At 43.4% G+C, this 12,244-nt stretch overlaps 1 protein-coding gene across 45 annotated transcripts in view; it reads right to left on the bottom strand.

Moving 5' to 3' along the window:
- Positions 1–12,244, bottom strand: part of NRXN3 (neurexin 3) — a 1,525,926-nt gene that overhangs the window by 1,015,989 nt on the left and 497,693 nt on the right. For all 45 annotated transcript variants that reach the window (XM_072762116.1, XM_072762119.1, XM_072762122.1 and 42 more), the window contains 2 exons: positions 6,853–7,291; positions 2,370–2,753 (listed from right to left, as the gene is read on the bottom strand). In XM_072762116.1, the coding sequence (XP_072618217.1) occupies positions 2,370–2,753; positions 6,853–7,291 (823 nt within the window). The remainder of the gene's footprint in view (positions 1–2,369; positions 2,754–6,852; positions 7,292–12,244) is intronic.

Below are 12,244 nucleotides of genomic sequence, written 5' to 3'. Positions count from 1 at the left end.
TCTACCCTACAACGACATTTGGAAAAAGTCTAGAAGCTTGACAGACTAACCAGCTCCATGTGGCCCACTTGTGTTCCAGATGGCTACTTCCTCACCTTAGCTCCTATTCTGCAGCTTTGAAAATTCAGTGACTCTGAATTTACATTCCATGAGCTCCAAGAAAGTTCTATGCTCCTCCTTCGCCCCAATGTTCTGTGCTCTGTTTTTGATCCAGCTGTAAAAAAGCTCTGCAGTTCTCCTGAAACACCCCTTAACTAATTATACACTTGATCTCACAAAAACCAATCCTTGAAAACATCTTTGCTTGGTCATCCAGCCACTGTTCCTGGCTTGTTTCAGGACTCCTCCTCATCCCCAGACTTCTCATATTGGATAATTCTGGCCACTGGTAGTCTTTTAGGGATAAGACCTTGCAGGTCCTTCCTCAAGAAAGTATTTTCTTCCTTGAATCTCCATGTCCTTCCAGTCTGGTCCACCAACAGTGCTCATGCTGCTGCCTTGTATCATTTTATTACTGTTCATGCTCCTGCCTTGCATGCATTTTATTACTGACGTCTCAACTCCTCAGATAAAGAAATGATAGACTTCTTGAGAGCAAGAATTATGTCTGTTGCATATTCAGTATCTTTAAAGCCCTACAGCTATGCCCTCAGCAAACACTTGATATCTATGTAAATTATCCTGTCATATAAAATAGAGGCTGACAACCTATGGACAGCCAGCTTGAAGTCTGTAAACTTGGCATATAAAAGTTTAGGGCTAATATTTATAGAACAAAATCAGAGAAAATAGTAAACTGAGTGCCCAGGTTGATGGGGTTATGGTGGATGGAGCAGCATTCCTGGATGTAAAAGACTAAACCAACCTGGAATTGGACATAGCTTATAGACCAGAATCTTTTTGTCTTGATGCTACTTCTTTTTACCTTTATGTCTGCCTTTCACCCAAACTGTAAATTCAGTGCTGTTGTAAGATGCTAGTGCAGTGAATGGAAAGGCCAGCATCCTGACCTGTTCACTCCCCTCCACCTTAGCCACCTCTCATGCCCTTCCCCCCACCTTACACCACACTAGAGTTCTTTCTGGACTTCATTCAGTTCCCCAACTGTGCCATGGTTTCTTATCTCTCTGTCCCTTGACACATTCTTTCTTTTCTAAGACACATCCTTTCCTCCAACTTCTTTGCCAAACTAATTCCTACTTCTGTTTCAAGACTCAGATTGCATATTCTTGGTATCAGCTTTCTATGAGCCTCTACAGTATATGGAGTCCCCCTTCAGAGGCCTCCGAAACTTGTTTTCCCTCTAATGATGTTTATGACAATAATTACAACTGTAGCAATCACTAACATTTATTAAGTCGATGTCTGGGAACCTACTAACTCCTTACATCATCACCAATTCCTTCTGAGGTAGGTACCTGATTATCCCTATTTTACAGATGAGGAAATCAAGTGAGGGTAATCAAGATATTGATTATCTTGATAAAGGTCACATCACTCCTTAAGGGTCAGATTTCTCAAGCAGCCTAGCTCCAGAGTTCATATTCTTAACCAATACATCACACTGCCTCTTAAAAACCTCATCATGTTTGTAATTATTTATTTAATGATAAATATTCCACCAGGCAGCAGCTCCATAAGAACATGCCTGGGTCTACCTTGTTCAGTAGTATATTTTCATTTTTTTAAAGATTTTATTTATTTATTTGTCAGAGAGAGAGAGAGAGAGAGAGCACAAGCAGCAGGAGCAGCAGGCAGGAGAGGAAAAAGCAGGCTCCCCTCTGAGCAGGGGACCTGATATGGGGCTTGATCCCAGGACCCCAGGATCATGAGCTCAGCTTAAGGCAGACATTTAAGCGATTGACCTACCCAGGCAGCCCAAGTCCTGTATTTTAAAAGCCTAATCCAAGAGCTAGCATATAGAAAGCTCCAAACAGCCTGAGTTAAATGAATAAATGAAAACAACCAGTTTGTTAGCCCACACAGAAACCCAAAAGGGAAGTATTCACCCACTTTGGATGGACAATGTCTCATACTTAATTGAAAAAGTATCATGATCTTGGTAATATTTATCCTAAAGGTAATATTCTATATTATATATCCTAAAAGTAATATATATATATATATATGGATATATAATATCCCTAAAGGTAATCTTATCCTAAAGTTTGCCCTTTCTGGGATCCAATCCTGGTAAAACAAATTCATGCATCCAGAACCAGAAAGGGTATAATCTGGAAAGCAGGGAGCAGAAGGAAATGTTTCTGTAGAAGAGAGAAAGCAGGGGTATAGGTCTATGTAGGGGACACAGCTATCACACAGCACGCACCCCCAGGGACTCTGCATGCCACCCACGGGGGCCAGCTCACCCCTCTCACAGGTCCTTCCCCAGTGCCCGGTGCCTGTGCAGTCACAGATGAAGCGGTTCCAGCCGTCCTTGCACACAGCGTTGTTCTTGCAGGGGTAGCTGTCGCACTGCTTGGCGCTCATCCGTGAACAGGAGGACTTGACGCCTGCTGCGTTCTGCATCTCCGCCAGCTGCCGGATGTTCTTGCTGCGCCCGTCGATGAACAGGTCACGGATGCAGCCCACGTAGCCGTAGTTGAGCATGGCAGTCCAGAGCTCTGTGGGGAGGATGAGGCCAGCTCGGTTCTCAGGCAGCCCGCCCAGGTACATGTCCCCCTCCAGGTCCAGGATCTCGCTCTCCCCGCTGGCGGTGAATGGCGTGCGCCTGCTGTTCACTGATATGGTACCTGGGAGGGAAGGATGGAAACAGAGTGAGCGCACAGCCCTCATCACAGGTGAGGCTGCCAGTTGATGAACAAAATGAGGTGAGTTCAGAGACTAGTGGTGCCTGGTCAGGTGAGAACAATGCAAGCAGGGGAATCAAACGCTTCAAGACAGTAGAAAGGAAAATGTTAGGCCATCTGGTTCCAGTCCTTGCAGGTAAGACACTCTCACTGATAGGAGGATCCAGGACCATCTCAGTGAACCAACACCTAATGTGATATCTGTTCTCTACAGAGTCTCGGCTGGAAGGTCATGTACCAAACAGCTTGAGAGCAGCATAGGTGCTGCCTGTGTTTAATAAATCTCGGCTCTACCAGGTCCTAGCTATGTAGCCCTGAAGAACTGATTCCACCTGCCAGGGCCCCAGTGTCCTCATCTGGAAATGGGAAGATAGCTGTCCCCACCTCATGGACTGGTGTGATAATTAAATAACTTCACATATATAAAGTGCTCCTAGGAGTTTGGGACAGAGTAAGGGTTCTGCTTGCTTGGGTCTTCATCATTCACGTCACACCCAAAAAGAGTGGAACCCCCCCCCCCCATGCACTAATACCCTCTATGCTGCCATTAGCTACCAGCCCTGTCAGTGAATACCTGGAGCATTGCCTTGGAAAATTTACAGAACATGTTTGTTTATTCATTTAACAAATATATACTGCACACCCATTGTATCTCTGGTATGCTTGTAGACAGAGATGAACTTGACAGGTACGTCTCTGCTTTTGTGGCACTGATACTCCAGAGCAGAGAGGCAGAAAACAAACAAATGACTCAATAAATAAGAGAAATTAAGTATCGGTAGGCACTAGGAAAAGAGTAAAATGGGTGCTGTGGCAGCAACCTGTGGGCCCTACTTTAGAATGTACTGTCCATGAAGGCCTCTCCAGGTAAGTGACAGGTATTCTAAAACCACAATGTTGTAAAGGACCCAATCATGCCAAGTCAGGGGGAAGAATATGCCAGGTACGGGGAATGGCACCTATAAAGGTCCTGGGGTAATGGGTGGTGGGCACTTGACGGGATGAGCACTGGGTGTTATTCTATATGTTGGCAAATTGAACACCAATAAAAAATAAATTTATTATTAAAAAAAAAGGTCCTGGGGTGAGTCAGAGTGTGGCTAGAGTGGGCAGGCAAGAGGGACAGGCACAGACGGGATCAGAAAGGCAGACCGGGCTCAGCAGTAGTAGAGTCATGGACCCATCAACGAGACTGTGCAAACCTAGAGTCTGGCCTGGGAACTTGGGACTGGGATGCTAGTCTTAAATGGCCTTCTGACCCTAGGCCAACCCCTGAGCCACTTTACAGTCCATTTTGTTAAGCTATAAAATCAAGGAAATTGTAAAACCAAGGCGATATCTAAACATCATGCTAGAAATTTTAAAATTTATTTAGTATTCCTAAAGTGCTTTATTGGTACCAAGATACCTAGGTCTTGCCATCCATCAGGCAGCCTTCACTTCTGCCTAAGTCTCAATCCCCTGGGCTATGGAAGGGATGGCCTGAAGGGCCAAGAGGATCAAATAGGATCAAGAGTGTGAAGTACACTCTAAATTACAAAGCCAGCATTAGGGGCCTCTGGGCAGGTTATGCCAACAACATGCTTCCCCTACTCCAGCCTTGAAGTTTTCCCCTAGAGAAACAAGCTTTGCATTTTTGGTTTTAAAATGTTAGAAACCTACATGACAATAATTATGTCCTGGTCACCATTTTAAGTACAGTATGTGCTTTTCTGGACTTGATCCTCAGAACAGTCTTGGGAGGGAGGGAGGTAACAGGTGTGCTATTTCACAAATGAGGAAGCTGAGGTTTGTGTCTCCTTTTCTCTTGCACTGCTTGCTTTCTCTACCCTCCACAAGCCCACAGAGCTGCTTGATCCCCAACCTGGAGGAGCAGCTATTGCCACATAAGGATAACACCAGGGCGGATTTCAATGTTGGAGCCATAAATACATCTCGAGGGAAATCTGTCCTCAGAGTGTGTGATCACAACTGTTTTGAACGTACTTAGTCAAGTTTCAAGAATCAGTTCCCCAACTGGGGGAGTGATCACCATACTTCTCCCATGTCATTCTTCAGGATGAGGAGGGAAGGAGGCACCATATTTGCATATGCAGATGTTTATATAACTATCCATTTCTGGTACAGGTTCAGAACCAAAACACACCACAAAATACCCTCATGAAGAAATGAAGTTTAACGAATCATATTAAAATTTGTTATGCTGCTTTCATGGGACAATTATTTGTTTACTCAGGAAATTACAATAGGTTCTGATCAAATTTATCAGGATTGGCCTAAGCTATAGATCCCAGAGATGAAATTCAAGGCTTCTGAAATCCAGACATACCTGTCAAAGATGGGTCCACTGATGGTTCTAACAAACAATTGCCCCACTTGAAAAAGCAATAGGTGCTGAGAATAAACAGAAGTAAACATACAGCAATTCCATGAGCTCTAGGCTGCCTGGGACAGATAGGTGACCTTTAAGCTGCATCAGGTCTAGGTTAGCCGATCGTGACACCCATCAACCATAATGGAACTCCAGAGACCCAAAACACATGGTCCTCACACCAACAGAAGTGTTCCCCTTATAATTTTAGGATAGCTTCCTGACTCTGCCCCTGCTGACATTATATGGGTAAATTTAGAAAGAGAAAGAAAAAAATTTGGCCTCCAGAGAATTTAGGGTTTTTGTGTCTTTTTCTGTTAAAAAAGCAAAAACTGTTCATTCTTACTCAACAAGCACATTTAGTTTGAAGCCTCTTGGTTCTGATTAGATTTTAGACGATCAATAAAGCATCCTGCTGGGCACTAAACCATCCAGGGCTGCAATCTGCCACCCGTCTGCCCTCTCCACAGAACCCATCCAGCTCCTCCTAAAGGCAACATTGCTCATCTCCGTCATCCCTCTGGCTGTGGAATTATGCAGAAAAGTCATCCCCTGAAAACTGAGCCATTCCTGGCTGCAGCCTTTTGAGGGAACCTATTGCTTTCTATTATTGGCCAACTGCGCCTACATGAAAATGTCCAAGTGAAAGACTTTTTGTGTTTCCCAGGAAAGAGAATCCTTAAAAATACAGCAAATATAACCAAGACTCTTCTTCTTGAGTATAACACCACCTAAATGGAGAATCAGGAAATTGGTGTGAAATCCAAATACTCTAGTTATCACTCCAGGTGAAATGCCCTTGCTGATGGCACAGAATGTGACCTTCATTGCCACATGGTCCAGAGAAAGCTAGGCAGACTGTTCAGGCATTCAAAAGCTCCAGACTCTATTTGTGTGTGTGGTTTCTCTCTCTCTCTCTCTCTCTCTCTGTCTCTCTGTCTCTCTGTCTCTCTCTCTCTCTTTGTTACTATTCCACAGTAGCTATGTACTGCCTGGGGCTAGCTTGTTTGATCTGCGGCTGCAGAAACAAACAAAGCCATTTAAACCAAATGTAAAAGGTTATGAAGAGGAAGGGAGAGTTAGTGAGGTCTGAGCAAAGAGTGAAATATAGGCTCTCACACCAAAGGAAGGCTTTAAATTGAACATGACTTTAGGAAAAATCAATTTGCCTTTTCCTTTCTTGTCATAATTTCTCCCTGCAACATGACTCTTGCCAATTATTGAAGGGTGTAGCATTGCATAAACTCTTACATAGTGAAGCTTATCCTACAGAGTAATCACAGCATCTGTGATGTCACAATTGGGTTTCCACGGTGATGAGAAAAAAGAGAAGAGGAAAAGGAGGGAAAAAAATAATCACACCAGTGACATGACAGCCTCTCTGGTAGCAGTGGAAATTCTACTTGTAAAACCATGCTTGGTTCCAGGGCCTTGGAGCTGTTACTGAGATAGCTGTGTCGTGAGTCATGAGAGGAGGACCCCATAAACGATTGACAAGACAAATATCTTGTTCAGAAACATAATCTTACAACGACCATTAAAGAGAACAGCAAAGAGTCAAACATGCATGCAAGTGCCAACACTAAAATAAAAAAAATATAAAGCTGGGAAACAGACTGAAAGGCTGCAGCTTTCCTCTCTCTTCTCAATCACAGCCGTGCCTCTTCCTACCTGATCTGCCATCTCGCTGAATGTCCACATGGTACCATTCCCCATCATTGGCTTTCTTCTGAGTGGCCTTCACTTTGATGGTGCCTGAGCCCATGTCAAGCAGTAGGTACAAGTTGCCATCGAGGAGTTCTACAGCAAAGAAATCCACCTTGGTGTTCTTCTGGCTCCGAGCATCCTTCCTCTCTTGGGGCTTGCCATGAGTGAATAGGATCAGGCCATTGGGCTCAGTGGTGCGGAAGTCAAAGGAGATGGAACCCATGCGTTTGGTGTTCCACTTGGGCAAACTGATATATGCCTCTGGCGTCTCGAAGTTGATGGGGTCCAGGGTGGCCACATTCTCACACTTGAATACAACTTCACCATAGATTTTCATCTTGGTATCCCCGATCCGGGCCAGGCGAGACAGCTCCAGACGGATGTCATTATTCTTATAAACAACCTGTCAAAAGCCAAACAAGTGCCATATGAATCAATCTTGAAAGCAGTTACCAGTCATTGCTCACTGGGCACCCGGGAAAAAGGCCCAAGCAGAAGCTTCAGGACACAATATATCTGAAACAATATGAGAAACGTGAGATACAGCATTTGAAACAGCATCTGAAGAGACCTCTTAGGTGCACATAAGCCCTGAATAAGCCCCACATTTCTATTTTATTCCTTTTATGTTGTCTCCTTCTAGCCAATTTTTTGTGTTGTCAGAGAGTTATACAATATCAGCTTGCAAGTAAAAATCAAGAGAGACTGAGTTGCACAAATACTAACATTTAAATACACAGATATTTAGTGAAGTGTTCTTAGGAAAAGACCAGAAACAACCTAAATGACCATCAATAACAGACCATCAATAACACATGCTTACGGCAGATAGTTACCCAGTCCTTAAAAGCAAGGTAGTGCTCTGGTTTTGACATGGCTGCTCTCCAAGAAATATTGGTAAGTGAAACTAGCAAGAAGCATTAAAGTACGCACTAAGCTATTATTGTGTTCAGTATATGTGTGTGTCTTTTTTGGAGGGCATTTACGTTATATGTATATATGCTCGTAAATGCACAAAACGTCTTCAGAAGGAAACACGGGAAACTATAAAACTGTCACCAGGGAGTGGATCTGTCAAATTAATATTCAAGAATGGGAGGAAGACTGACTTTTCATAGTACCCTGTTGTATTGTTTGATTTTTTTTTCCTCGCTGTGCACATGTATCACTTAAAGAAAATGATGCAGTGTTGAGAGTCAGTAGGGAAAGAGATCTATGTTTTCCACACATTGTGGGTGCCCTCTATATATATGGTGGGAGAATAAAACATCCTAAAACACTCAAAAAAAAAAAACTATTATGACTTTCGAAACCTGGTGTAATCCACGTAAAAGCAGGGATTAATGATATTCCCCAAAATTAGAATTTCAAAGAGGTTTTACTGTTACTAGAACTGAATTTTGATTTCAGTGCCCTGGGATGGGTCTCCATCCTCTGATCTCTAAGTAACATCACATCTTTCCAATAAACAGGAAAAAAATGAAAGGGAAAGGGGCTAACATTATTTTTTTTAATTTTTATTTTTTTATGATAGTCACACACACAGAGAGAGAGAGAGAGGCAGAGACACAGGCAGAGGGAGAAGCAGGCTCCATGCACTGGGAGCCAGGCATGGGACTCGATCCCGGGTCTCCAGGATCGCGCCCTGGGCCAAAGGCAGGCGTTAAACCGCTGCGCCACCCAGGGATCCCGGAAAGGGGCTAACATTATAGTATTCTATATGGCAATGATTTTGTTATGTGGTTTACATTATCTTATTCAAATCTAAATCAGTATCAGGATTTAGGCTCAAATCCTACATCCACTACCTAGGAGCTGTGTGACCTTGACAGAGTTGTTTAACTTATCCGGATCTCTCTTCTCCTTTAAAAATGGGAACACAGGAGTAAACTACTTTGCAAGGATGAAATGAATTAAAACATGTCAACCACTGAGAATGGCACAGAGTAAGGCAAAGAAATCTCAGCCACTTTGGGGATAGGCATTGTAGCTGTTATGTTAGTCTCATTTCATCCTTCCTATGGCCCCCCAAAAGGGTCATATGATTATCTCCATTTTCAGCAAAATAACAAAACTTAAATACTAAAATAAGTCTTACAATCCATCTCAGTGATAAAAGGTAACTGGATGGATCATTCCAGTGCATATTATTTAATCCCTAACATCCAGCTATAGAATTTTTTCCCTTCTCTTCCCCATCACCAGGTGAGAATAGAGCAGAACTGTTGGCCTTTTAATAGATAACTAACGACAAAGAATTGAAAATGCCTCACCTATTCTATGACCTTGATAATAGGCCTAACCACAGTCAGTAATGCCGAAAATGATACTAGTATTTACTGAGCACCTACTACCAGACACCATGCTAAAGATCTAAAGCCTACCATCCCATTAGAACCTGACAACGTCCATTTGAGACACCTACCATCATTCCTCCCTTTTAAAAATGGAGAAACAAATGTGGAAAGTAGTTAAGGATCTAGTTCACAGTCACAACAACTGATAACTGGCAGAGCAGACCTTGAACCCAAGGAGTTGGACTCTCATGTCCACGTGCTTTACCACTGTGGAAACTCTGAGGGAGTTCCCACTAAGCAGCATCTGTGAAGCTCATCTTTCACATTACATAGAAAATTGTGCAAGTTCAGCTCCGGAATTTTTCATCTTAGCACTACCGGACTAATGGTGTGAAAGGGGAAGTACTGAAAGATACTTAGGCAATCAATCACTCCAGTGAACCAGAAAAGAAACAAAGTTTAATGACTGGCAACTTCTCTTTGCTAACCCCACAACTGTGCCCTGGCATGGGAGATCTCTTTGTCATAAACAAACTTTGACTTTCTCTGTATATGGTTAAATGCCTATGACTAGAACTGCTTATTAGGATTTTTTAAAAGATTTATTTATTTATTCAGAGAGAGAGAGAGAGGCAGAGGAAGAAGCAGGCTCCATGCAGGAAGCCTGACGTGGGACTCGATCCCAGGTCTCCAGGATTACATCCCCGGCTGTAGGCAGCACTAAACCACCAGGCCACCAGGGCTGCCCTGCTTATCAGGATTAATCATTAATGTATAACAATAGCTCATCCCAGGGGAGCAAACTGAGGCTTGGTTCCACTGAATAATAAATGGATAAAAAAAACTCAGGCATCCTTACAGGAGGCAGAAGAGAAAAAAGAAAAAGCCATTTAAAGGGATGCAGGGTAGGGGCCCTTAAGTGGCTTAGTTGGTTATGCATCTGACTCTTGAGCTTAGCTGAGGTCATGATCTTAGGGTCATGAGATAGAGGCTGGAGTCAGGCTCCACATTCAGCAGGGAGTCTACCTGAAATTCTCTCTCTGTTTCTGCATGTGCTCAATCTCTGTCTCTCTCTCTCAAAATAAATACATAAAACCTTAAAAAAAATGAAGGGATACAAGGTACTGTGAAGAAAGGCTCTTCTGTGAGAAAGGTACACAGCTGAGACTGGGACCCAAGGTGAATAACTATGATGCAGATTCCTAGAGAGGCACATGGGAGAATCAGGGCCACAAGCTGGCCAAAGATAACCAGACTTCTCTCAACAGCTATTGGAGGTGGGTTCTCTATCTACTCCATGGCCTGGAAATGAAATGAGGCCAGAGACCCTGCCAGGCCCCCTTACAAGGCAAGTTAGTATCTAGTACAGTGTTCTCTGTAAAGCCAAACTTTCAGCTAAAGGAAAGTCCCCAACTGATGACTGAACTAGGAAAGATGTGGCATCAAGTGACAGAGAGAAGCCTTGGCTGACAAGCTGCCCCAACAAGGACCAATTAAAGACAAATGGAAGTAGTTCCCCATGAAGGAACATGTCACACAGATAGAGAGGCAGAGACAGAGTCACAAAGAATGATGAGCTGGCCTGACTATCCCACACACAGCCTTGTAAAGACTGCCATTTGGACTAGTAGCTCAGGCCTAGGGGGCCAGGGAGTAAAACCATCGAGGACACAGTCTCAGAGTTAAGACAGACTCTCTCAGAAAAACTGTACTTCTACACCTCCATAATCCCTGATACAGAAGCACACAGAAGCCATATCAGAAATAAAGCAAGATATGAGAACAGGAACAATACAACAAAAATAGTTTCTGTCTATTGAGCATCTACTATATGTCAGAAAGTACGCAAGTGAAATCCGGAACACTAGCCACATTTTACAGAAAGGGGATAGATACTTGCCCAAGATCATACAGCTCATTCAGGTCATAATTGGAACTTGAATTCAGATCTCTCTGACTGCACTGGGGCAGGGCCATGCTCTAGTGATGTCAGTTTCTAGGCTCTCCTGTGGCCCATGCTTACACATAAAGCAAGAACCCCTTAGTCAAACATAAAACCACACCCAGCCCCATCCTGACATGCAAAGCCCTTCATGCTTGGTATGTCCCATTCTTCCCCGCTCAGGAGTCACCTCAGAAGCTTCTGTCCGAGCTCAAGGATGGGGGGATCTGCATCTTTACTTACCACATTTCCCAGACTACCATGCTTTATTTTCTTCTCCCGGTACTCCTTTACCGGGACCTACATCCAAACCTACTCCAGACCCTCTCTGACTACTCTGGTTCTTGCTGATCCTGCCATTTAATAAACTTAGAATGCTTATACTGTCTGCCAGTGATGCGGCTGTCTTCCTAATGCCCTGATTGGAAAGGAATGACTTTTCTAATTTACATGATGTGCCTTGAACATTAAATTGATCCATGGCCCTGGAATTATATGGCAAGTCCATGAGAATAAATCTAAGGGGTAGAAATAGTCCCAGAACAGAGAGGTGCTTTTCTCTCTCTTCCATCTTTTCCTAGGCCACTCTGTTCTCAGGTCCCTGAGAACATGTTTCCATGCATTCTGCCATAAATGCCAAATCCCTCTGCACTTCAGCTAGAAGGAACAAGGAGATGTGGACTTGTGCCCTGCATGCCCAGATGGCCTCTTTGTACTATTTCTCCTGTGCAGGAATAGGAGAATACCTCCTGGCTTTTTTTTCTCTGGTTTTTAAAACATGTTTAACCCTCTGTGGGCCTACATAGAAGGCAATTTCAATAAAAACCACCAGGTCAGCTTCTAAGACCATCATTTATAGGTCCATGACTTGATGCATGAACACTGTTGCTCTTATGCAGCTCAGCATAGGACATCTGAAATTCAGGATGCTGGGGGACACTCTCTGAAGTGTCTAGGCTAAACAAAATAGAATGGCAAGAAGCCAGTGTCAGGGTGCCTTGATATGGAACAGTGTTGACTAGAACACCCAATAAAGCCTTTCAGCTTTATACCTATGTGTGAAGCAGTTTACATACTACAAGCAAAAGACAAAGGTATATTTATCTACGACCCAAAT

Source organism: Vulpes vulpes, chromosome 6 (genome assembly GCF_048418805.1).
Source record: "Vulpes vulpes isolate BD-2025 chromosome 6, VulVul3, whole genome shotgun sequence".
Taxonomy (NCBI): domain Eukaryota; kingdom Metazoa; phylum Chordata; class Mammalia; order Carnivora; family Canidae; genus Vulpes; species Vulpes vulpes.
Note: the sequence above shows the minus strand (reverse complement) of the source record. Positions and strands in the feature narration are given on the sequence as shown.